This window comes from Pavona decussata, unplaced genomic scaffold (genome assembly GCF_977016875.1).
Source record: "Pavona decussata unplaced genomic scaffold, jaPavDecu1.1 SCAFFOLD_91, whole genome shotgun sequence".
In the NCBI taxonomy this organism is placed as follows: Eukaryota; Metazoa; Cnidaria; class Anthozoa; order Scleractinia; family Agariciidae; genus Pavona; species Pavona decussata.
The window spans coordinates 3,132,501-3,159,751 of NW_028145508.1; the positions used below are offsets into that span (position 1 = coordinate 3,132,501).

The following is a 27,251-nucleotide window of genomic DNA, read 5'->3' on the forward strand; positions in this document are numbered from 1 at the left end:
TTGTCTCTGTTGAGTCCAAGGAAATAAGTTCGGTTCTTGTGAATGGACCTCTGTATCCCGATTCTTTGATCTCGTAGAAGTACGTACCGATAACTAGAAGATTAGACGATGGATTGAATGCGGAAAATTCTAAAATAACGGCTCTTGTCTGTCTGTCTATCCAGCTATTCTTTTGTAACGCCTCAATAATGCTAAAACCTGTTGCATTTTCATATCCTAAGTCGGCCACGAAACCTCCCCCTGGATAAAACGAAAACTGTCCCCACTTTGGAAACGTGTCGGTCTCTTCGGGGTCTTGGTATCGCCATGGCTTCGGGCAAAGTCGGAATAATTCGTCTTCATTCGTGGTGTTGTCGGCAGGCTTCCAGCCCGGTTTGTTGAAGGCTGTTTTTGATTCGCTTGTACTCGAGTACCCACCGTAGCATTCAGTAGCATACTTCATGTAATCCAAGGCATCGCACGATTCTGCAAATATTTGAAAAAGAGCCATTTGAAGGAAATTTTGTTGTCTGAAAAAATAGAAATCCCATTATTTATTCGAAGGCTAAATTTTCTTCAAATGTTTACGAGATAGCGTACTTCCATTAAGCTCATTTTACAGTTGTGCTTATGGACATGGCTGCAGTTGACTTCGTTTTGATATGCTGCTTTTCATATGCATATGGAGATCATGCTTTGTTCTTATGCTAACTACTTGCATTTACAAATCAAAAGCACTGAGGTTTGTATCAAAACTAAGTAAACTCTGGCCAACCTCGTTTTCAGAGCTCAAGCCCTAGGAACGAGGTTGAACTCCGGCCTCGCTTCCACCCAAATGCTAGGTTACTAAGCACATACTGTAAAATGGACCGATTGAAATGTCGCCAACAAAGACGTTCCATGCAGGGTAAATGGTTGCCATATGGTCCTTTATCTACACACATAGTTTTGCTTGTAGCGCGAAATCATTTGATGAGGAACTGAAACAGGGAGAAAACTGTAGGACGAGAAAAGAAAATACCAAAACTTACTCGGCTCAACTCTAAGTTGCCTGGCTCGGGGCATTCCCACAAGAACAGAACGTTTATTTCCAATGTACATTGTCTGATTCTCCCGCTGGTTGTTATACCACATGCCAGCAAACACACCCGGTAGAAAAACATCAGTCATCCAGCTCCAATACTTTGTGTTGGATAAAACCTACAATCCAAAGAATTTTCATTTAGTTAAAAATTCTGTGTTGTTTTAATTTGTCTTTACGATCAGAGAAGGGGGTTTGACCAACGCTCTTACCACCAATTAGATTTTCTTGTCCTTTTTATGGAAAAATACCTGAACATTTATAAAGTCACTGAAGTTTACCCAAATTACTCTCAATACAAAATTGGAAAATTTAAGATTTAAACTAATCTCTTGCTCTTCTTGTTGAATATTAGCTAATATTTATAATTATTTGTTTTTTATTCCCCTTCTTGCTTACACAGTGTAGAAGTATTGTAAGTAGTAGCTAGTAGTTGCATATCGTGTATTTGTTTTTTGGTTTTTCCTTTTTTGTCTCTAAAGTGTAATTTGTATTTTTGACGAATGTAATAAAGCATTCAGAGCAATGCTCACACCCAACCTCGTTCCCAGGATGTTTCATCCCGAGAACGAGGTTGGCTCACATCTTTGCTTCTCTCTGTTCCTCTCCAACCTCTTCCCCTCGGTGTGTTATCCTGGAAACGAGGTTGATTCACAGCCTTGCCTCCCTCTGTCTCGTTCTAAACTCTTACCGTATCAAATTTAGGTATCCCATCTCTGATTGATTTTGTCATGATGTAGCGGTGGTCGTTTCTGTTTCCGTAACACACCACCAAAAGCAAGAAAACAAAGATTAGGTACACGAAGAGGTCCACGAAAAAACGCGAAAAATTTTGTTTCCTCGCCTGGCGTCTTCTCATCTCTTCAACTTCAGATAACTTCATCTCCCACAGTCGTCCCTTTGCAGAACTCATTTTTGCTTCTTCCACGCACTCGTAGCCGCTAGGTTTACTTCTCTTCTTTCTGATAATGGCTGCTAAAAATATTGCTGTAAAGAATACCTTGACAGGCTCTGTAATTGCTATATCTTGGGTGAAAGATATAAACATAGAAGACAGCCATTGCTCGCTAATACTCTTTCCCCAAATCAAACTGTAGAAGATAGTGAAGGTCGCCGAAACTGCGCATGAACAAAAGAAAATGATCCAGGCGGCATAAGTGAGCCACCTTGCTTTGGAGCAGCAATGAGCTGTGTACTCTACTGTCCTTTCAGCTCCTTTCCGAAACAAGAATGCTATAAGGATGTTTATTGGCGCAACGATGAGCGCACTTTCAATACCAATTATAACTTGCCTCCAAGAAAATTTCAATGGCCCGATCTGGATGACTTGTTCAGATTTTCCGTCCAGCTGATAAAACATTGCGTTGGCTAACATAGCTGTTAAAAGCACAGAGAGGCAACACGAAGCCCGTTGTACTCGTGTAAAGCGGTTTCTTCTAGGCTTTGCTATAACTGAGACCCAGATGTGACTCTCTGTAAGGCCCTTCCACCACCGTTTCAAAACTTCTTTGTCAAAATCCGTTTGATTTGTCGCTTCCAAAAGTCGCTCTATTCTTCCATCTCCCCGCTCAAGAGCTAGCCACTGGCTGTTCGTAAATGTCCAAGAGCGATTTGTCTCCTTGTCGCGAACTACAATTTCTTCAAGAAACCACGAAGGGCTATCCCCATAGTTATCATGCCCAACCCGCACTCCCTGGATAACACCAAGTGGTTTGTCAACTTTGAGAACGAAGATGTCCGTATTTCCACGAGAGAAAAGCGAATTCTCTTCCCCGGGTTCATCACTAACGAGCTGGATAATTCCAGTGCTTTCGTCAGCGCCGTATATCTCCATGGCAACATTAGCTGTTGTTCCGGAACCCCTCCAGACCCCCGTGGTGATGATTATTTCATATTCGTGTGAGTTATTTGAAGCAGTGGGTAGCTGGACTGGCAAACCATTCTATAAATCAACAGAGAACCTTAATTTTTTTCAAATACAGACTAGAGAGGTTTCCAATTAAGTGTCGTAAGACCAAAACCAAAGTAATTACTCTGGCCAATCACAACTGGTGTAAACAACACAACGAGCCAATCAGAATTCGAAGCAAATACATGTCACTGTTGCCAAGCGCGGGAAGACGCGTGCGGCCAAAACACGATTGGTTTTGATTTGGATTCTCATTGGTTGAGAAAGTGGCGCGAGTTTTGTTAACCAATCACAGAACGTAGTAATGCAAAACCAAAGCAAACGCGAAATTACTTTCGACACTCAATTGAAAACCGCCCTAATTTTAAGAAATACTCCCAACCATTCGGATCAATGAATCTTAAAAATCCGGGCATATAGGTGAGTTCATGAAGTATCCGCCTGGACCCGTTACAGTGGGTCCAACCTTACGGTAATGGTTCCAAGCAGACACTGGTGTCGGTTTCGAGGGATTACCTTCACGCGTCAGGTTTCGCGTAACTGAATTCAATTTATCTTGGTTTGTTGGCCAATCATGAAGCGTTTTATAGCTTCTTAGGTTTTATTTTCACACAATAAATTCATGTGTTTTCACCTTCACGCGTCAGGTTTCGCGTAACTGAATTCAATTTTTCTTGGTTTGTTGGCCAATCATGAAGCGTTTTATAGCTTCTTAGGTTTTATTTTCACACAATAAATTCATGTGTTTACACATTGAAATATGCTTGTGGGGATAGATGAAAATGCACCTTTCTTCTTCGGAACATTCTACTTTGCGTGCAGCAATTTCAGTTGTGAACACATGATTCACATAACGGGACTGGACACTAGTATACATATTGTTCAAATAAACCCCATCGCCACAAAGATCACATAAAAATTAGTAAGTTTACCAAGTGTGCTTATGTTTCATTGCGCAGCAACCTGGCCGTGACCTGCCAAAGGTCGCCCAAAATTCCATACCAATGTCTCTAATTCTGAGATGGCGTCCCCCAAACCCATACAAAGCCTCTAATTTTTCCGATTTTTTAAAGCCTTCTACAAGGTTGTAATCTAACGACAGAACCTCAAACTTGATAAACTGACTAATTTTAATGTGATTGTTTCTTGTGATGGACTTCAATTTCGTCCCCAGCCTCTATTTAAACTCCGGAACAAACAATAAGAGTACTTTTTTACGCAAGTTTTGTCCTTAATTTTTGCCATTTTCTACAAATTCTACTTTATTGTTATTTTTATAATTAAAAATACTTACATTTCTTGCGTCTTCTTTGTCCGCCTTTCTCACGATAATAAGGACAACAACGTAGCATAGGACCACAACAGCAACTGTCACTATAACCGCTATATTTCCAGTTTCTCCGAGTCTCTTGAACTCCACCAACACCTTATCAAAATCGATGGGATTCGGTTTCACAAACAGACTTCCCCCAAATGAAGTCAGATGGTTACACGCGCACTTAAGAAGCCCGTTCAGTGTTGCCGATAAAACCTGTGAATAGAAATATCAGGCGCTCAAAAAAAAGTTTAAAAAGACTCAATATGTCGTTAGTTGACATTAATGTATGCCAGATATTTTTAAGCACGCGTTCGATTCACGGTATTCCGGAATAAGAATAAGCGGAATAGTTAAGATTTCTCTTTTTAGGTAAGTTTGGGAAAACATATTTACAAGCTTTCGTTGAAACACGACAATTTAAGAGACATTTGGCATTCCATGCTCCAAAATCCTCTCAGAAGGGATTTCTAGTAATCATCGGAATGGGGTCAATCGAACGCGCCCTAAGTCTTTCCAAAAGAAAATAAGGGGATGATTTCGGTTGCCACGATCTTCAAGGATTTACCGATCATCTTTCGTCCAGCAGTGTCTTTGAGTAAAGCTAGAGTGAATCAGCTTCTTTAATTGACAATTTTCAACGCTACCATGCCGCTACAATTACTTCAGGGGAATCCTTTGTTGTGGACGTCTCGGGAAACCGACTTCCGTTTTAAATGACATCCAAAAATAATTTAAGTGTAATTCACATATACCGCCAACGCCCCTACTTTTCCTCTCTACCCCTTCCTCTTATTTTCTCTTGGTCTTACAAAAGTGGGAGTGTAGTACTTAGTCTTTGACACCGCCATTGTATTGTTTCCTTATTCAGTAAGTTCCCTTCACAGTGTCTCTCCGCCACTCTGAAGTCTCAATGGTTAAACCTATCCAGATTCCATCTCTCGACATTCAGGAATCGCGATTCAGGATCTGGTGACAATGATGATCATCATCATTTGGCTCTATTTGCAGGTGGCCCCAAAACGGAGGACACAATATTATGCGTCTATGACGATGATCATGTTGGTTATGATGATGTTCTAAATTAAACAGGTTAATGATGATAAGACCCAAATGGCCTGAAGTTTAACCTGGTTTAGCATGAAGCAAACTTAGATTCCATTGCAGGGTTAACCCCAGCAGTTTTTCACCGGTACCTCGTACATACCTGTGCCCGGTTGTTCGAAAGCCGATTAACGCTAATCACCGATCAAAAGTTAACCGAGGTTTCCAGCTCGCTCGTTAAAAATGTTTTTAAAATCTAATTTTAAGCTAATGGTAAAGACAAGTCTAAAGTCAAAACTGAGGGGCAAAATCTTTGGAAGACTCTTTGATGATTAGTGGTTAAACTCGAATCAAACTTCACGTTAATCCAGGATTAGCTTAATCGGGCTTTGAACAACTGGGCCCTGGGTGAAGAGGCTAGAACCACTAGCCTTTAGATTTGACTTTACGCAATGTACTAACCATTAAATCACCTCCAGCCATAATGATTAGAAAATACTTTTTTTAATACTCACTCGACAGCCGTCTGTGGTCCACTTTTCCAGCTTGTCAGACCAGTACACACAGCTCCCCAGGGCCACCCTCAGAGTGTAGTTTTTAGCAGTGATGGGATCATACTCTGGTACAACAGTTACATTTTCACTCTTAGCGGGAGTGGGAGGGGGATCTTTGACCTGAACACAGGATCGTTTTTGTCGTTTATTTCCAAAGCATGACCTTTTTCTTCTCTTAACGGGTATCACACTGGTATTATAGCTTTGCACGCCTAAAAAGTATCTTCCTGGTTGCCTAGCAACTGTTTCTATAGGCACAGTTTTAAGTCCATTTAAGGAACACTTTGTTATCCCACCAGCTTTATCATGCGCACTCGTCCAAATGCACGTTTCTGTTTTAGAGACAGTGGCATTGAGATCATGCTCTTGAGTGGTTGGCCGCTGACCATATTGCAGATAAACGAACAGGCTCGTGCTTGCTTCGTTCGGCGTAATTTCTAACATAATCATCGTGTTTTCGTACTCAACATCTATCTGGTGAAAACGCAGATTGTCATTCTGAGTGAAGTACTGTGGGATTTGTATAGACGCCTGTTGAGCTTTCAATGGTGTAACAATTACGATGTCTTCTGTGAGATTTGACACTTTGATCAGGCTTCGCGCGCTGTCCTTTAAGTCCAAAGCTAAGACATCAGAGTCCACTCTCTCTCTCGTGTTGTCCCAGGTGAAAGGGTTGAACGGGATTGATAGCATCTGAAAATCGGAAACACATTACAAGTTATCAAGAGAGGATCAAGGGACCCCTTAATCCTCGCTTGAAGTTATGTAATGGCACGTACATTTAGTAAACATCATCAGTACGATAATTGGGGACATAAAAAGAAAAAAATAACGGTGTAAAATTCCGACTTATGCATAACATCACTCCAAAATTTTTTCTAAATTCAAATATAAAATAATTACTACGTCTAAAAGTTACTTGGCCAGTTGAAAATTCATTTACAGTTTCCGCTAAACCACTGGTCATTAGTGAGTGCAGGCTCAATTAAGCGCACATCAACGATTCAATGTTAATCACTAATTCTACAGACAGATTTGTGTTAATTTATTATTAGCGTTGGGGAAGTGATGGGGGGGGGGGGGGGGGGAAGTGGGGTGAAATGTCTCACAATAATGTGGCCAGATGTCCACAGCGATTTGACTAACATTACAAGATTCGGCTGGAAGAACAGTGAAAGAAGGTGAAAGTTTACCTGCGTGTCCACAAAACTTGTTCCACTGATGCTGGATTCCAGTGTTTCCTTTTCAACTGGTAAAACAAATTGGCCGTCTCCTCCTTCAATTGTTAGTCCCGCAAGTTTTGCTGGGGTGTGCCGCCCTAAGGTCAGGGCCAGTTCCGTTGTCTTGATTGACGTCATTTCTTCATCCGGGACTTTTATAGCTAGTACTGCGTCTGCAATGATGCTAATAATCTTCATTGAATCTGTGACCAAGTTTTTACCCTGAGAACAAAAATTATGCAAATCAAACATTGTACAATCCCGTGTAAAACTATTGACAACCAAAGAATTAGATCAAACAAACTGTTGTTAGAATACATCACGACCGCTTCTATTTCCAGTGGGATGATCCAAGCCACGTCCTGTGTGACTATCCCGTCCCGTGTGATGATACAAGCCATGACAAGGCCTGTCCACCCCTCCCCCCTAACCTGCTCTTACAGTATCACGCGTTACCACATGACATCTTTTCAGTATCTGGCCCCAGTTGTTTCCAAAGAGTGGATATTAACTTTATCCAGAGGATAAAATGTATTAGTTGGAGTGCATTTTATCCGCCGGATAGCAATTTATCCACTGGATAGAGTTATCTGCTCTTTGAACAACCGGAGCCTGACCCACAACTGGTGACTCCTGTTTCAACTGGACAATCAAATTCGAGAACTACATGACTCGGAGTCGTGAGCATAATCTTGGACCTTGATAATTTCTCTTCGCATACGACTTGTATTTTTATTCATGTTTATTAGCAATTTGAAAGTGCAACCATTATAAAGATATCAAAATGATTTAACCAAAACTGTCACGTGGCAACAACACAAAGCGCAGCGCTGCAAGAATCGAATTGCGCTTGAAATAGCGTTTGATAGTATGCTTGACTCACTGATCTATTCTCAAATTCCGAATACTTTAGATTTAATGATAAGGTATTGAACGCTGGCGCCACAGCTGGATCTTGTGGATCTATCACTATGATAACTCTCCATATTATTGCTACTGGTAGCTATATAAACCCTTTAAGAGTTTAACAAATTACCTGCTCTTGGAGACCGGAACCGAACGTTCCTGACGCGATCAGTGCTCCAGCCTTCAGCACGCTGTTCAGACAGGCGCCCAAGTTTTCCGCAGACTGTGTGATCAGAGGGATGTCAGCCACATCCTTTAATTGGGCGGTGCTCCACAACAGTGACGTCATGTCATCGATTGCAGGAAGAGCGTATTCCTGTCAAAGATGAACTTACTAACTAAGAAAACTATTTGAACGGTATCCTGAAAGGAATCATACTTTAACGTGTAACGCCCTAAAAGATACTGAACTTCCTTTAGTCAGTGACAAAAAAAACAAAAAACAAAAATACTTTTATTATCATGCCTGTCTGACTTTAACTACCTTGTTTTTAACATAAAACTCTTGTGGCTCAAATAACTTGCCAAGTATTCAATTTAAAAACTTTGCATACAATTTCAGGTAAGACTAGGATCTGGAAACACAACAATAATGATGATTGTTAAGGAGTGAAAATCGTCTCGAGCCTCGCAGTCTTTTCTCATTGTAAATTGCATTAAGACTCAGTAAATTTTATCCGTCTCAAAATAATTTTCTTTTATCATCATCATCATCATCATCATCATCATCATCATCATCATCATCATTAATCATTAACTCACTAAAGACTTGGCAGAGACTGTTTGAGTGTCCTGAATAGCGGAGCCAATCACAGATGAGGTTTGAAGCAAATCCGGAATACTGTCCACGCTCAGGCCGACGATACTCTTAACGATAAATTCTTGGATCTGTGAAAAACAAACAATAAATTAAACAACTTGTCCACTCTGTGGTTCGCCTAACGTATTTTAGACATCGTAATGGCACAAGTTTACACAACTGCTTTACTGAGTACAATCCACTTTCGACTTATCACCAAGAGTTTCCCCGTTGAATGCTGTCGTACACGCTGCGGTTTTAATATATCTTTTCTCTTAACGCTCTCCGGTACTCGTGTCAGTTTCCACTTGGTAACACTAAGCCAGGATAAAAAGTGATCCAATGCATTTGGATGCATGTGGACATAAAATAAAAGGTCTGGTACGCAAGAATATTTCCTGTGCATACATACGCATATGCGCACCAAATACTTCCACGAGCGCGCATTGCATTGGAAATAAGATGATAGATACTCTACAAGCTGCGTAGCACCGCGTTGGCTACAATAATCATCTTATATCCAACAAGCGCGATGGGAACAATTGTTTTTATTGAAAACAATCAAGAAATATCTTTACATCTTGCTGATTTTGCTTTAGCAAGAACAACCAGAAGACAATTTAATGGTCACTATTTCTCGGGCATGGTATAATGGCTCACGTACCATGGCCGCTAAGCCAATAAAATTCCTGGAATTGATTGATTATATACAATGATCCAGTTTTTAATTTCTCAGGATGATTATAAACTTAGCCAGCAGCCGAAGAGGACATGTAGACCTGCGTTAACAAAATGCTCAAAACCTAACTACAGAAATGTGAAAAAAAACCAATCCTTTATATCTACCTCAGATTTATCCGCTGAAGTCAACGTAGAATCTTGTGAAGTTGCCTGGAGTAACGTATTTGCAATTTGTGCCGCTTTGTTCAGATCACCATCTTTGAGTACTCGATTAAACAAGCTATCTTTAGCTGTGAGAAAACTGGTCAGGTTCTCTGGGTTTAAGAGCTCAGAGGGTTCAACCTGGAAAAGAAAACGCAAATAATTCTCGGCGAAAGGTTACTGAATGCTGTACTCGTCTTGAATAAAAGATAAATTGATTGGTTCTCTTAGCCGTCCAATTTTTTCAATACAGATCTCTAACTAAAGATACATTTCTTATGATTTCAAAGGATTGTGTATTTAGTCAGGGCTGGTTTTGCCCATGCGCGATACAAATGCAAACGCAAGCGAACACACGTGTGTATTACAATCAAGAAAGTGCATACGCAAGCACAAGCGCTGACGCAAGAAACGGAAAAATTCCATTTACTTAGCTTGCGCTAGAATTTGTTTCACGCGTGATAATCACTAACGGAAACACAAACTCAAGTGCCGATGGAAGTGCAAACGCTTGCGTTAATGCGCACGTTATGCTGGTTCAGACTACAGGCAAGTCAGGGACGCAAGTGAGTAGCGCACCTTGGCTTAAGTTTGCGCATGCGCCTGTTCTTACCCGCATGTCGCAGACACAGCGGCAAAATGAGTGCGCATGCTCCGGGGATTTGTGATTCAAGCGTGAATCGATTACGAATGCTCTACTTCAATCGCCAATTTCACACCTGTTACCACAATATTTTTTTTTGTTGAATAAGATATCTTATGGAGGAAGTTCGAAGAAACCTTTCCTGAAAGCGGCATCCTAAGCTATTTTGATTTGAGCTTATCCACGCGAAATGAGAACAAGCAATGGGAATTTTAAAAAAGCCGCCATTTTGCCGAGTAAGATTGCTCACGCGTGACGAGCATGCGCACTCATTTTGCTGCTGTGTCCATGTCGCCTCAGTTAACTATAGGTTTCTTTTCCTGATATGTGCGCTTGTGCTTTTTTCTATTTACGTAGTACGACGTGTAAACCAGTTCTAAAACCACTGTTTGACCTCGAAAATTGCATGAAAAGTGTCTGTTTGTTGTGGGCCGCCTCTTACTGCCGCACAAGTTGACCGACTGTGGCTGTACTAGCTGCATAGGTCATCAGCCAAAAATTTACAGATGAATCATAGCACCATATTTGTAACAAAGAACTTCATGCGCCAACATTTATTCCTAAAGCGGAACACAATAGACCCTTCTCCAAAATGGCGGCAACAGATTTGAATAAGTTAAAATTGAACTGAATGAAAAAGTGACACAAGCACTGGAAAGAGCACCTTTACTTTAGTAACCTTGCAAAGTCTCAGCTTATTAGGCGTTTATATCAGCTTAGGAAATGTAAGATGAAAGTTGACAAATTTACAGACGTTTGTATGACCGGAGGTATACGTCATACAAACGTCTGTAAATTGTTGATTTTTCAACTTACATTTTCCCAGCTGATATTACACCTGATATGCTGAAACTTTGCAGGGTTACTAAAGTAAAAGTACTCTTTCTAGTGCTGGTATACGTTTTTAATTTTAACTTATTTGAATTTTCGGCCGCCATTTCGCAGAAGGGTCTATTACACTAGTTAAGTTAGCTAGAGGGGTATTTAATTTGTGAACGAAGTAGAATAGAGTGCGATGCCAAGATTTCCCTATAGCTTACTTACCCGAACAATCAGACTCACAGCTGGAGCAGACGCGCCATATTTATCAGTCACAGTAACCACAAACCTGACTCTATTGTTATCTGACTGATTTCCAGGTGGCAACCATGAAATAATGGAATTGTTTACACCGTGGTATATCACACTGTACAAACCGTTGCCCAGTTGATATCGAAATTGGTACGTCAGTGGTGTGACGTCACTGGTCCAGTTGCTACAAGTCAAGTTGAAATCAGTTTTTAACGAGATACCGCTGGCTGGAGTGATCGTGCAAGTGCCGCCTGAAGGAGGCAAGGCAGTAGAAATGTCGTAAGCACACATCCCTGGCAGACCGTCTGTGGTTTGTACATAAAGCACCAAGCGATAGATCTCTCCCCCATTTAGCGAGCTCTCCTTAATAACAATGTCGCTTGAGTTAAGTGGTGTACTTGCGAGGTGCTGTAAGTCTTCTCTTTTTCGCCATACGATGTCGGCGTCTGCAGCGGACTGGTTTTGTTGATATAGTACCCATTCATAAGAGTCTATCTTATGACACTGAGATCCTTGGCACTCCGATTGTACGCTTAGTTTTACTGAGGGGCTTATCTTAAGTCCACAGTTTATTAGGCACCTGAAACCAAATAGAAATATTACATTGTAAACTGACAATTGGGGGAGCAGGGATGGCGCACCGGTGGTGAGAGCACTCGTTTCCCACCAATGTGGCCCGGGTTCTACTCCCGGTCTTGACATCATATGTGAGTTGCCGTTGTTGGTTCTCGTCCTTGCTCTGAGAGGATTTTCTCCGGGTACTCCGGTTTTCTGCTGTCCTTATAGACTAACGTTTTCCTGAAATTCCAATTCGATCTGGGCTATTGTCAAGCTCTTTATCATGAGCCTCTGGCTCGGGAGATTGCGCACGCACTCCCCGTGTTATTGACATTAAATAAATGAATTAACTTACCTACTTTTTCACTAAATTTTTGGGGACAGAGGCCTCACTAGGACCCCTGGCCCCTTACAATGTCATGATCAATGATGAAGAATTTATGCGTGTGATGTCTATAAGCGATGATTCTAACTTATTGAACAGTGGCAGGGGTCATTACGTTAATGAGCGACTTACAGAAAAAGATATTGATTCTGTTAGGCGAAGTTGAGTGGAAAAAATTAAAAAAAGAGCCAAGTGTCCCTAACTCAATTGATCAGGATTGCAGGTTCTCAGATCAGTGAAAACATACTTAATTACAGTCGAACCTTTTTATTACGGACACCAAGGGGACAGGAATAAGTGTCCGAGGTGTCTGTTTTAGAGAAGTAGGCTTTATATGGATTTCGGTCTCTCAGGGACCAAGTGAACTGTCCGTAATAGAGAGGTGTCCGTATTATAGAGGTGTCCGTAAGGAGAGGTTCCACTGTATAATTAAGTTGCTCGGAAACTGGGCGCCTGTCACCGAACACTAGACCTACTGTCATGATTAGTGACTGTTACTGTAAAGCAAAAAGCTTGCAAAGGACCTTACCTTTGTGACATTTTGGGTGGTTGTCCTTTCACGAAGCGAATAACTTGAAAGACGCTTGAATTACGATAGTCTTTCGTCACTTCCAGTTCCACGACGTAAATTTTATTTTCAGACATGGGGGTTGAGTCGAGCGGCATTACCAGCCCGTAAACTTTATTCCCGGTAAATTTAATAATTGAGTTCTTCGGTCCTATAAATAAGTCTTTGGATGATAGCTGTTGTAGTGAATAATTTCCTTTGATCTCTCCGTAACGCCAGGTTAAGTTCATGCCCGAGTGGTTTCCTGGTCCAACATCCGGGTCATAGGAAAGAGACCCGTTCATCGTTATGTTTTCGTTAAGTCCTCGGATTACTTCGGCGCCACCATCGATGATCGCCACCAGGTCAGGTTTTCTTATGCAGGTCTTGCCTCCTGCAAAGTAACACCATATCAAAATATTTCTCAGTGAGCATGTTTCGAACAATCGAATAGGCCAATTCCGAGCTGCTTTGATTCTCATTGTGAAAGCGAGGCTAAGAACAACTTTTTTATTATGAAAATAGTCTTCATTCATATGCATTTGAATTTCATTCATTTGAAAAGCCTCGCTTTCATAATGAAGTTCACATCAACTCGGAAATGGCCTATTGCTTGGATTTCTAACTAGAATATGATTTCCATTCCACTCCTATTGACTCAAAAAGATGGCCGTGAGGTTAGTCTCTGTCAAGTCATCAAGTATGACCACTAAAATTAAATACAAATCTTGAACCATTCATTCCAATGCCATTCTGAAAGCTTCTGAACACTACTTTACGTTCTCACGTTTCCTCTGGTGATGTCTACTCAAATAAATGCACGTGGACTCCGGATGGGCTTAAATTCCGATGTTTGCCAATGTCATAGCGCGTGACTATGAACAATGAACAAAGAATCTGAAATATCTGAAAGATCGTGCTTTCTCGGTCTGCGTTCCCGGACTCTGGAATACCCTTCCAGGGAGTATTAAATGTAGTTCTAATCTTATTTCTTTTACGTGTAGTCTAAAAACTTACCTTTTTAAGCGTTATTTTAGTGAATAATTTTTGTTATACTTTGACATATATTTCAGGTTTTTTGTTCTTCAGTGTAAAGCGCCTTAGAGCTTTTGGATAGTGCGCTTTAAAAATTGTCATTGTGATTATTATTATTATTATTATTATTATTATTATTATTATTATTATTATTATTATTATTATTATTATTATCATCATCATCATGCCGCTGTCGTGTTGGTACGTGCATATGCCGGCTTAGGGCGTTGCCCAAAACAATACTTCCAAACAGTAAATTTATCAGTGAATAAGCCGTTTATTCACCTGTATATTTAGGTTTGTTGCAGAAGTCGGAGTCACAGCACACGACATTACAGCAGTCAGTTGCTTTTGTCCTCATAGCTTTCATGCAAGATTCGATGTCCTTTTTGCACGTGTCAGTAGATGTACAGTTCATACGGACTTGCTCTTGGCTCTTGTTAAATCTATCGTAAAACCACACACACGTATCTTGATCTTCGCGGCAAACAGTTTGTGCATTGCTACTGTTGGCCACGTTTTTGTCGCTACACTCGTCCTCAGATCCCGAGCAGTGATAACACTTGAGAAGTGGAGCTGAAAGTAATATTTATATTTTATTAGAGGAAGAGAGAAAAAATGTTGGAACGTTCAGCACTCTATGATGTTGAAATATTTTCGACAAATATTGAATGATGAATGTTGGTGTGATGTGAAATGACGTAAAGCTTTAGGTCCAACATTGCTACCTATTGTAACGAAAGCTGTCTATATAGATAAATTTTTCGACAACAAGGAATAAATTTCTGTGAGCCTTCACCGCGATACGTTTTTGGCGTGAACTGTTCATCTAAACAGTTGTTTAATTAGGGTTCCCTCGGCGAACTAAAGTTTTGCAGCCGCACCTTTCAATTACAGTACATGAATGGTTTTAAAGACATGGACTGCACGCGATTCATGAATGTGTTATTTGCTACGAAATTAAACGTGCCGGAACTGCCAGATCCTGACAAAAGTCACTGTCAACCTTTTCCCTGTCAGTCATGTTAGATCAACAAATGCTGTACGCCAATCCAGAACGTAAGAATATTCCGCCAACTATCATCTTTGTTACTTAGAAAAGAGAATGTACCAAGGATCTCTCGCGGCTCGCGAGAGGTCAATAAACGAATCAATAATTAGTTATGAATAGCTTTTGCAATACCGTATTTCACAAGTAAGTAAATTATGATCATCCGGGTGAGTGTACTCCTGGGAAAGTGACTTTGACTGACGTTTCGACAACCTGAGCTGAAGTGATCTTCAGAGTCAAGTGAATTGTGGAACGTCAGTAGATGGTATATATGTCTCTGGCTGTTAACCTGATTGGTCAACGAAGTCGAGATGTTATTGGTCGTTTGTCAGTAAGCCGTGATGTTATTGGCTGTGAAGAGTGTAAAAAGACTATTATAGTCATGCAAATGAAGCTTATTGTTGTTGTTGTTGCTTCGCACGCCGCTTGCGCCGTATAAATAAATCCTCTTGCGGCTGACTCTAATAGAGAGCTTGCTCGCAGGCTAAAGGCTTCTTTAAATTCTTACCTGGACTCACACTGCTCTCAGATGATTGGAAATTCGTGACGCTTGAAGCGTTGATGCTTTGGGTATTCATCACGCTCGTGAATGAGATATTCTGCGTCATTGTTACCGCTACAGTTAGTGGTGTTGTCTGAGTGGTCGAGAGAATTACCGTTTGATTGACAGTGGCTTCGGGGTAACTCAACGTTTGATTGACAGTGGATGCGGCGTAAGTCAACGTTTGATTGACATTAGCTGCGGCGTAACTGAACGTTTGATTGACAGTGGATGCGACGTAACTGAACGTTTGATTGACAGTAGAAGTGGCATGAATTAAAGTTTGATTGGCAGTGGACGTGGCGTAACTGATCGGCGTTTGACTAGACGTAGGCGTCTGATAATTTTGACTTGGCGGATGAAGTGATTGACTGGACGCCGAATTGTTGGTGCTCGGGGCAGCTGAAATTGTGGTAATTGTGCTTGTCGGTGAAACGTCGCCAGGAGTCGATGAAATTGATGAGGTTGAGGACACATATGTTGAAGAAGGACTTGATGAGCCTGAAAATGGTAACGGAACAGCATTTAGATTAGATTTCCTAACTGGTGGAGAAAGACAAAGTGGAGGACCGCTTCTTTTCTAAGAAAACACATGCGCAAAAACGCATCGAAGCATGCGCACTAGCAGCAGGACTACCATGATATGGACTCCGGTTAAATAGACTTTTATCAATCGGCGGCCATGTTGAGTCTAGGGGGAATAAAAAGCTTTGTTTTCGCACGGGCAAGCCTCGGCCAGACGCGAATTCAGTGCGAGGCTTAACGTGCAAAAACAAAGCTTTTTATTCTTCTGAGACTCAACATGGCCGCCGAGTGATAAGGGTCCGATTAGACGCAGCGATTTTCCTTTGAACTTAAAATATGGTTCCTGTAGGTGTTTGTTAATTCTCCAGTATCTCCCATTTATAGTGAAAAATATCAAAACAAAGGTTCGTTAACGTTAGATCCTCGCTAAAGAATGGTACCTCCATTTGCTACCGCGCATGCGCTCTGCGCATCTCGAGATAGCCCGAATCCAAATTCAAAGATATTTGTGCGCGGTTTATGACTATTCAGGAAAGGAAGATCTTAACAATGGCTATTGAAATCAGAAAAAAATTGGCTGGAGCCAGCTTCAATTTGGAACAAAATTTCATACACGGTGAGGTACTTTACACCTTTTTAGACTTATCGTTGCTTACTGAATTATCTCTGAAAATGCGTGGTTCATCCCCAATTTTCTTTTTGGATTCCAAAAACCCCATCTAACATCTGCTTTTTTCCCGCATAGTCATAAAAGCTGCGCAAAAATACCTTCGAATTAGGAGGTACCGTCCTTAAGAATATGCCAATACAGAGATAACATTAACTGCACGATTGACCAATCACATTGCTGGAAATTGAATGACATCAAAGAGGAAAACAACTCTATTTCAAGAAATTTCGTGGCCAGCAGATCGCACTAACCTGAAAAGCCGCGCAAGTTCGTAACCAATCAAATACTAATACTAATACAAATACTTTAACTGCTATTTACAAATTAAGCTAAAAAGTGTTTTATTAAATTAAATTATTGTATAAGATAAGCAAGGTACCTTTGATTGAATATTGTTAATTTTACTTACTCGCTAACGGTTTTGAGAAATCCATGGCTTGGATCACCTCTTCTTCGGAGAGAGATACCTTAAAGATCCAAACTTGTGACAGCCGTCCCTTGAAAAGATGACCAAGCCACAAATCATATTCTGTTTTTAGTTGTAACTGTCCGACATTCGTTTTATTTTTCACTTGCGATCCGTTCACATAAACTTTCGCAATTCCTGTAACGTTGTCATATGAGCCCGCGATATGGTTCCACTGATTGGGCAGCAGTTTCTCTTCACTCGCTAAAGAGTACTTGGTGGTTTGATCACGTGAATATACGTATAACACAGGGCGAAAGTTTTCAAGCGAGATGCCTACTCCATAGTTGGAACTCTGCCAGTAAGAGATAATTTCTCCACCACTTCCTTCTGGGAACACCCAGGCAAGAAGAGAAATGGAATATCTACAACAGGGAGAATAAATACTTCAATCAACTTAAACGTCAACTACCAACAAAACCATGGTTTAATCGGCGAGCAGGATATAACAAGATAATTCCAATGTATTTATAATTAGCGCAGAGCACTAACTGGGGACATTCCCGGATCGAAACGAGTTAAGAAATGTTGGTTTTCAGTGAGGAGAGTAGAAAAACGGGGTGTACAGAGAAAAATCTCTCGGAGCGTATCAGGCGCGAGTCCTAGTGCTCTCATCACTGCGTCATCCCCCCCTCCCCTGTACAAACTATTAGTTTACAAGCCGGTGTGGCAAATGAGGGACGGGATGTGAAAACCACGATCACCACCACTTTCCTCGCCGGTTAGTCTTTGAACGCTCCGCCGCTGGCGCCAAAGACTCGCGAGAAAACTAACCTAAGTGACTCTGCTCACAGCCCAGCCGGTGGCTGTTTGACGGCCAAACGTCGCCAACGATAGTAAGGTTAGAATGACATAATCAATCGAATTCATTTCTTCACTTTTTTCTCGGGACGGTTGCTTTAGTTTTCAAGTTAACATAGTTGGTTTCATCTTGGAGTGCCTCAGTTAAAAAAAAAAAACCCAGTTATGACCCTGCATTATGCAGGTGGAATAACCGCCGAGTGCAAGACTCTGTTAAACATCCTGAGATGGGCTTATTTCATCCAGTTATCATACAAACAGCGAAAAAGCCTGAATTTTTTTCAGGCTTTTTTGTTTCGCAACTCCTTAAGTTGTGTATATATCTGCGATGATCATTCTTTCTCCCGCAGTTCAAATATATGAATTTTCATGTATTCACTTTCATCTCATCACCTCTACGGGTATAATACGAATTCAAAAAATGACCAGCTCCCAGTTGGCTTGATAGCTCAATTGGTAGAGCACTGCACCCGGTATCGCAGAGGTCATGGGTTCGAATCCCGTTCAAGCCTGATTCTTTTTCAGGCTTCTTTTTCGCAACTGCTTGAGTTGCGTATGTAACTCCGATGATCATTCACTTATTCATGAAAATGAAATTGACCTAGAAAAGACGTAAAAGGCCATTTTAGCCGGATTTCAGAGATAAAGGCTGAAATGGAACTGTGTACAAAGCTGATCACGTTTTGGGCATTGAAGTGATTACCGACGGGGGGAGTGGGTTTCTTTACCGGAGATTAAAAATGTTGTTATTTGTACAGATTGTGCCCGAAAGAATACAACGGCTTTTGTCTTTCGCCCCATAGGCAACATCGAACGCTGAAAATTATTGTCACTTGGCCCCAGTCGCGACTGTTACGAAAGTTTCCATAGTTACCTGTTAACTGTTACCATAGTTACCTGGTGTCAAGTACACTTGATTTCGGAAGGTGGACGTAACTAGGAGGTGAGCGAGCTCCCGAGAATGAGAGTGAACCGTTGACTTCACCGTACACCCCTTGGGCGAGGGAAGCGTGAAAAATTCTTCCTGGTGGATTGTTGAATAAGCTGGAATCATTTGCCGCAGTTGATGATGATAGAGGGTAGTATCCTACCGGCTCTGGTAGTCCTTGGATGAAAAAACAAAAGTATGCGACATTTAAAAAAAACTTTTTTACTTACTTTTACTACTTATTTACTATTTTTTACAGCTGTTGGAAAAGTGTTTTTTTAAATTGAACTCTACTTCCTTGTATGACGTCAAAGGTTTCAGCATAGGCACGCTGTATAGCCACGTGCTTGTATAGCCACGGAGCACCCTATATTAGTGAGTTTTTGAATCTTAAGAATGTTAAATATTTACGTGGTATCAGCACAAGGTTGCCGGGAACTTCCCCCATTCAATTTGGAGTGTATGCATCGATCTTTTACCTTTTTGGTCAGTAAACTGTGGAATGCGCTGCCTCCAATGGTTAGAGAAACTAAAGACATTGTATCTTTTAAGCGTACTCTTAAAGTTCATATGACTTGAAGCGTGGAGAATTGGAAATTTTTGAAGTTTGTAAATTTTGTATATTGATTAATTAGTAGCTTAGGAGCTCCTTGGTGTTACGTGTATAAATAAAGTATTATTATTGCATGGCAGTAAAAACTTCTGGATGCCCAGATATCCTAAACAATGATTGGGCGGCCAGCCGTAGCCAATCAATGCAACGACCAAAGTCCTTACAATTAAAATCCTTACTCCTAATCATAAAGATCCTAAATTCTAAAACTATTTATTATCAATAAAATCCTCAATCTAAATACTAAAACTTCTGCTCCCCACGATGGAAACACTTAAAAAATAAATAAATAAATAAAAAAGTATAATAAAACGCCTAATGTCCATTATTTCAAAAGCTTAAGGCGCCTCGCAATATTGAGTGAGCTTGTGATGACTGATGACTGATGACTTAGGCACATCGGGGCTCAAGTTGTTAGGTAAAAGTCGCTCCTTTACAAAGTCAATCAAAATGAGTGCTTATCAGGGTTGCCCGTACAACCGCTACAGTGTCATTATACGGCAACATTTTGTTGTAGGGAAGGGGAGGGGGCATGGTGCATGGTAGCTGGCGGGATTTTATTGCCCTGTGGCAAAGTTTCCGGTACCGTCTGGGGTGGGGTGTTCCGACGATGATCGCCGGAATCTCCAAACAAACGTGCAGTTCCGTTGCCCTGCACCAACTTTTCTTTTTTAAAAAAAAGCTTTATTTAGCTACAGTGGTGCGGTACTTTGAAACAGCTTGCACTTCAATTTTCGGCAGGCAGAATCACTAATGACCTCATGTCATCAGCTATACTCGGCTCCTGAAAGCAGCCTCTTTAGTGACTAATTATGCTAATTATGCTCCTTGTTCTATTTTCAGGTAGTTTGTAAATCTTAGAGTAAAAGTATATAGTGCATTAAGGATAGTTTTCGTAAATTTTTGTTCTTTACTGTTGCTGATTTACCATGTTAAAATAATGTTATCCAATCCAGTCGCCCCACCCCCCCCCCCCCCTCATCTCCGAGAGGCAGGATTCACCTACCTTGGCTGCTGCACAGGATTCCATTTGTAACCAGTAGTAAAATAGCTTGCTGCATCTGTCAGTAAAGATACGTGTAAGGACTTAGTACAGTACAGCCTATAAGCAAGTCTTTAACATTAAAAATCAGGGGCACCCAACGACAGTTTTCTCTCAGATCCTTTGAAACGCTATTTTAGGCTATCTGGAGTACCTTTAAGCTCTGTAGGTTCATTTTAGGCCGCGCTATAATATTTTTATCTCTTCGGTCATTCTAGGGGAACTTGAGTCTTTTCGAAACTACTAGGGCATTTTTGTTCATTTCCCGAAAACCTTAGGTCTTGTTTCCTTTCCGAAAATCTTAGCTGACCCTTTTTCGGTACCTGAAACGACATTTTTGTCAATCCGAAAACACTAGGCCTTAAATTTCCCATATCACGAAAGTTCGAAGTGAAAATTCCCTTCAGAAAATTGTAGGGGATTAAGGGCCTTCCGAACAGATAATTTACCGAAACGATCCGTTGGGTGCCCCTGAAAAATTAAACATCGCACTAGCTAAATTCCTAGAATTTCGGCTGTGTTTTAAGCGGGTTAAAGTGCATGATCTAAAGAAATAAGGTGTAACTTTTATGCATGCATGCAGTGATAGTAAAAATGTTCTGGTAAAGGAAAACATGGTATCAAACGGATTTAAAAAACGTTAACGCCAAGATGCTACGACCGTGACTGTTTAAAACAGGTCAAGACAAAAGAAACAGCTCGTTGGGCCTTAGTATGGGTTACCGCGAACGCTTAATAGAGGTGACCGTTTAAAGAGGTCAAAATCACAGTAATCAAGGGACGTAATTACGGGCCGTTGACCGACAACTGATCGCTAGCTTAATCAGGGTGATAGCTTAATTAGGTTCGACTGTACTGATTAAATGAAAATGAAAAGGGGTCGTAGACTAACCTCTAAAACTATTATAAATGTTTAAAGACATGAATGTAAATGCTATCTATAAAAGCCAGAAATTATGTAAGTATACAGATAACTGAGTTAAAGAAAACATTGAACTGAATAAAACTTAGTATAATCGGATATTAACCGATATTTTGAAAAAGCCCTGTCAAGAATCGAAAAATCTTGCAATCTCCTAAATTACTAGGTCAAACTACACAAGATTTGCCGGACCTCTCGAATGTTATGTGAGTTAATTGGGTTAGGGTGGCAAACCATGCAAATTGTATATGTGAAAATGCCATATGGTATTTTATCAGCTGCCGGCGGCCGTTTCAAGGGTAACCTTAACACCGATATTTAAGAGCCGTTTAAATAATCGTTAACTGTAATCACCGTGTCCAAGGAAACTAGACAGCAGCAATATATGAAATATTAGGTCTTATTATATAGACAGGAGTGTTTTACTAAAAAAAACACCACTCGAAAAATTCATACGAAACTACATCCGGGACCCGCGAGTGGCGTATTTAACCATATCCTCACCAGGTAAAAAATATTGATGACGTCATTTCCCACTTTGTCACGGTTGTTTGTGCAAACAGTGAGTGAAGAAATGGCCAGCAATAGATTTGTGTACATAATAAAAAGAAAAGTACGCGGTGGCTTTAAGATATGAATTACATTTTCTCGTGTTAAAAACAATATTGTACTACTCGAAAGTAAAATTGATATCTTCGCGCCGCCGTGTAATATCCTCTATCATGATAGGAAAAAGTTAAACACGTCTGAATTATGATGCAGTGCAACTACTATACTCTTGTTTTAATGATCAGTAAGCCACCGTAGGTTTCCACTGCAAGAGGTATTCTAGCCTGTGAACAGGCTCCCAAGTGGGGTATACGAATAAAAGCTAACCCTCTCCACTCGCCGATGTTTCTTTTCTCCCTATACTATCAAATCATTTCGGTGTATACATGAATAGTCAAATGGCACTATTTCAAGGATAACCTCAACACCGATATAGCCGTTTAATAAAGGTCAACTGTAATAAATTAAACAGATTCTATTACGAAAATACTAGGCAACAACAAACATCATGATGCAATATAGCCACCCTTTCAATTCCACTGCAAGATATATTCAGTGGCATCCAACGCCGAACCATTGTGGTGTACACATGTATCACTCGAAATGTATGAGTGGCCTCATATATTCTTTTAAAAAATGTCAAACCATTTTTCTGTAACATAGGAAAGAGTTAAAATCTTTTGTTTTCGGAGGGATAAAACTATTAGTAAAAAGTAAAGCGAGGCAGGTTTGGGAAGAGGCAACAGCAGCCATGAGATTCTGTTCCAAAATGTTTTCTGTAATTCGGAAAAAAACAAACTGTGTTTAGTAGCACAAATTACTCTAAAAGGCTCCCAAAACGATCTAGGAACATACAGTAAAAGTTAAATTACCACCTATAGTACTGTTTATTATGCTGCACAAGGTAGTCCTGGTTCTAACTTTTGCAGCTGTGGATGAAATCCTAAAGTGTGACCATTCAAACGAATGCTATTGAGCATTACTTTCCTATGATAAATAGATTTATTGAAGCTTTAGAATTACAGCTCTAGAGCTAAATTAGATAAAACTTTACAAATTAAATGAATTCAAAACTAAGACTAAGCTAAAAGGTGATCCACGAAAAACACCAAATAAAATCGTCTATATACAATTGCTGTAGAAAAAGCTATTCACAGATTAAAACTACAATTGTTTGGCTCTGGTAAAAATCTATATAACTTGATTATTACTGATGTCCTGAAACGTTTTGGCCATTTGGGCCTGTCGGTGTACTGTTTATTATCATACGCAAGGTGGTTCTAATTTTTCAGTCCTGGAGTTAGATGAAATCCTAACAATTGACTATTCAAATAAAAGCCAGTACCGAGCACTCCAGCACAGTACAGGCCAGGAGGGCAGTACAAGGTTGTTCTAACGGCGGTATGAGGACGAAAACTTAAATTGTGACCAGATCGTCATCATGAGCATCATGCATATCATTTATTTAAACGGCGATGTCATATCATTAAAAGCAATTGGTCTTCCTATGAACCGTGTTAGAAACGAAACATTAAAATGAATCAAACTACCAGAACAGACCTTTGCTGTTCTTCAAAACCTCAAACCTGACGACATTGAGGAATTATGTTCCGTTTCAAACGCGGATGAGCTCTTGAGAAGGAAATTGCTTATGAGAGAAACAAGCTTTTCTGTTAGTTTTTCTATTCGTCTGGTGTCCCATGTTTATGTATTACTAAGTTTATTTCGCTAAGAACAGCTATTGAACTGTTATTAAAGATGAACCAAGTAACAGCCAGTACGTGACATTATTCATATTAAGCCGATGTGCTCAGCTTTCCTTTCAAGAAAGACGGGGGGCACAAAGTCCACGAACTGAATAGTTCGTTGTTGGTCAGTTGTATCTAAGCAACAAAACCGCAATTGCCTTCGAAAACAAACAATTTAACGAATTCGTTTAGTGTCAGCACGTTTTCACAATTCATGTAACATTATCAAGGAACATGTAGCAAAAAATTATCATTTAGTTTGTATGCTTATATCATCTCCATTTCTCTACATGATTTCAATGTCTTGGAATTGTCAGTTGTAAAATTGCAAACGAATGCATGATGAGCGGCAGAATGAACCTACTTATAAACAATCAGTGACAAAGACAGTTTAATTAAAGGCAGTTTTCAAATATATGATATTAAATATTCACTTGGATTGCTTGTATAGTTTAATGAGGATTTCTTATGTAGTAAACGTGACTGGTTATATTTCGCTTACCTTAATTGTTGCGAGAGGATTTTAAGCATGCACGAAAGACTCGATAAAGAACTGGTGCAATCGTTCGATATTTACAATACGTTATTGGGTCATCAGCGATTACAGCCATTGAAAAACCAGGGGGAAACCTTTAATAAAATTAGGCTACCTTAATTGCAATAAAGTTTTTTGTTTGTTCAGCAACAAATAAAAGCTGAGATAGTTTAGCCGAATGGTAGAGTTGCGAGGAGTGAAAACCTGCTACTTACTATAAAATGTCGACATCGATTGTCACTGGTTGACATTCAATAAAACAAAATATTTACCCAAAAAATCGTTGCTTTTGTCCATACCACGGAAAGATATTTTTTCATTCATTCAGTAACATATAACAGCTGAAGTTTAGGAGTGAATTCGTTACAATGAATTTGGCAAAAATGGAGTTTGGCAGAGATCGGATTTCAACTTTAGAAAATAGTAAAATTTAAAGAAAAAATAATCCTACGAGATTCCACCGCCCCCCCCCCCCCCGAAAAAAAAAAAAGGAAAAGAAAATAAAGAAATAAAGGGATACCAGTACTACTAGCATAAACCTTTATCATGTAATAAAGGTTTATGCCTACTCGTCACATACTCGCCATACAATTCTTTGCATAAAGAATCGTAGAATTCAAATTTAAAAGTTCCATATTTCCTCGTATTGGTGCAGTTCTCCATGACGAAACTTGATATTTCAAAAGTCACCATCACAGATCTCTTTGTGAACTCCATTTTTTTTTAGTTAATCCTTGCTTTAAAATGACACAAATTGTGCTATAAATTTGCGTTTGGTACCGAGCGTAATTCTATCTCATTGTTCTACCTGCAAAGGAAGCCAGTTCTTAAAATATAAATTCCGGCCTATAAAAGTGCAGTTCAGCCGGTATTTATCTACAGAATAGTAAGTTAAAAGTGTCACAACTTTAATTTATAGCGTTTAATATATTGTCAATGAATCAATACCTTTGAAAAGAACGTAAGGTCTTTAACTAAGTTTGTAAAATCTTTCTTCGTCTACCATTTGTTTTAAGCCAATTTTTCGGTGCCGGGAAAAATTTGTCGCAATTCAAAGTTTTATAGGTCCCGTTCAAGTCCACCTATTTTGAAGCCAAATGATGAAATAGCCAAATTAATACGGCCGGAGTGGCCCCTGAAAAATTTACCGGCTAATGTTACAAAATGTATCATTTGCGTTAATTCAATTCTCAAACGACCAGCCTGAAATATACAAATTTTTTTTAGCTTGGCCACTTTTCCTGTATAAAATTATAAACAAATTGATCTCTAACGTTTAAAGAAATCTTGCGGTGGCTATGGTAGGACTTCATAAAGCCGTAATATGCAGACTTAAAAAAAGAAAAAAATAATAAGAAAAATATATTGCTGATGTTATACAATAGACTTTTGGAAAAAAATATAAAAAATTATCCGCTTACCATGCAGTAATTTCGCGGTGTCTTCAAGCGTATAACGCAACTCGAGTCTCTATCAGGCGAAAACGGTCCAGGTTTTCAGTTCGTTACGCAATCCCATAGCCAGTATTTCTAACTGAAAACTAACAACGCTTATCACCCGGGCCCATATACCAGTATTGTGCCCGTATGTATTATTGATAGATTCACACAACGCGCCTTACTTTGTATTGGCATGGAAATTAAAAACTTTAACTAAGCAAATGCCTTGCATTCACAACGACATGTCAGTCAGCACGCTTATTGACATGTAGCTCGTTTATTTTTCGTTTATTATTTTAATATAAATTAAACATTTTTAGAAACCTCTGTGAAAATAAGTCAAACTAGAATGATTTCTCCATGGTGGAACAACGTTAAAAAAACGCTAAATCAGGCTACCGTTGACAGTCAACGTCTAAAAATTATTAAAAACGGTTTGAAAAGAATACCTCAACTTTAAAACTACGTATTGAATTTCTAAGTTATTTGAATAATAATAAAATAAACACTAACATAACTTAATTAAATGGCCTCTTCTCCTAGCTTCTTTAACTGAGAAAAGGGTAAAAGAAACGAAAAAAAAACAAAACAAAATGAAAAGAAAAGCCATGTTATATGTAGATGGCAAAGACAACTACCAGTTTACGACTGGAAAAAAACAATCCCATACATATACCAAGTTTATTAGCACGTTGGCATAAACAGCTGATACATATATATACAATAACTTTTACCATTTTCAGAGAAACAACAAAGCCAAAAAACAAGAAATAGCAAAGCCAAAAAAACAAAAACAAAACAAAACAAAAACCAAACAAGTTCAGTTCTCTCGAATAACATCGATACGTCATTATCCAGTAAGTATGGTGGTGAGCCCGACATTAGACACTGATGACCTTCCTAACATTTCTCTCTGGCCCTTTTATTCCCATATTGGTAGGCTAGGAGACAACATTTGCTGCAATCTGAAATGATAGGGAAAATTATTCTTTATTCTGAACAAGCGTTTCAAAAGTAAGTAATAAGTGGAGGACATATATAAACAATGTATGAAAACTGCCACCTGCCGTTCTACACAATAAACATCTATACCAGGCCTTGAATATTCTTGCATTCAAAGTAAAGTAATTTTATCTGCCTGGCGTTTGCCATGTTTATTCATTTCAAGGATGCGCTGAATTTTGTTCGCTGGGTACGTGCCTTACTGAAGTCCAAACCAAAGAATACCTACGTTCTAATTTGTTTGCAAAGTTAATATTTGGTGCTACAAAATAACGTTTAATAATACAGGACCACCGGTGTGCTACTCAATAGCTCATATTAAACTCGAGAGTTCGAATACCAGTCAGGGGCACCCAACAGATCGTTTAGGTAAATTATCTGTTCGGAAGGCCCTTAATCCCCTACAATTTTCTAAAGTGAATTTTCACCGCGAACTTTCGTGATATGGGAAATTTAAGGCCTAGTGTTTTCGGATTGATAAAAATGTTGTT

At 39.7% G+C, this 27,251-nt stretch overlaps 1 protein-coding gene and 1 non-coding gene across 2 annotated transcripts in view; one reads left to right on the forward strand and one right to left on the reverse strand.

Moving 5' to 3' along the window:
- The window catches only part of LOC146474240 (polycystin-1-like protein 2), a 27,488-nt gene extending 1,628 nt beyond the window's left edge, over nt 1-25,860 (reverse strand). Inside the window, exons 1-17 of the mRNA XM_085117536.1 lie at nt 25,741-25,860; nt 20,530-20,584; nt 18,880-19,087; nt 17,125-17,546; nt 15,488-16,021; nt 14,214-14,504; nt 12,876-13,287; nt 11,377-11,983; nt 9,654-9,830; nt 8,771-8,896; nt 8,139-8,324; nt 7,076-7,324; nt 5,844-6,575; nt 4,264-4,500; nt 1,752-3,002; nt 1,011-1,179; nt 1-465 (exon numbers count right to left, since the gene is read on the reverse strand). The exon at nt 1-465 is cut by the window's left edge and continues 1,628 nt beyond it. Coding sequence (XP_084973662.1) covers nt 1-465; nt 1,011-1,179; nt 1,752-3,002; nt 4,264-4,500; nt 5,844-6,575; nt 7,076-7,324; nt 8,139-8,324; nt 8,771-8,896; nt 9,654-9,830; nt 11,377-11,983; nt 12,876-13,287; nt 14,214-14,504; nt 15,488-16,021; nt 17,125-17,546; nt 18,880-19,087; nt 20,530-20,584; nt 25,741-25,743 — 6,124 coding nt within the window. The 5' untranslated portion in view covers nt 25,744-25,860. The remainder of the gene's footprint in view (nt 466-1,010; nt 1,180-1,751; nt 3,003-4,263; nt 4,501-5,843; nt 6,576-7,075; nt 7,325-8,138; nt 8,325-8,770; nt 8,897-9,653; nt 9,831-11,376; nt 11,984-12,875; nt 13,288-14,213; nt 14,505-15,487; nt 16,022-17,124; nt 17,547-18,879; nt 19,088-20,529; nt 20,585-25,740) is intronic.
- Nucleotides 18,421-18,494, forward strand: Trnap-cgg (transfer RNA proline (anticodon CGG)). Its single transcript has one exon. It is a non-coding gene; the product is annotated as a tRNA-Pro (tRNA).
- Nucleotides 25,861-27,251: the final 1,391 nt, after the last annotated feature.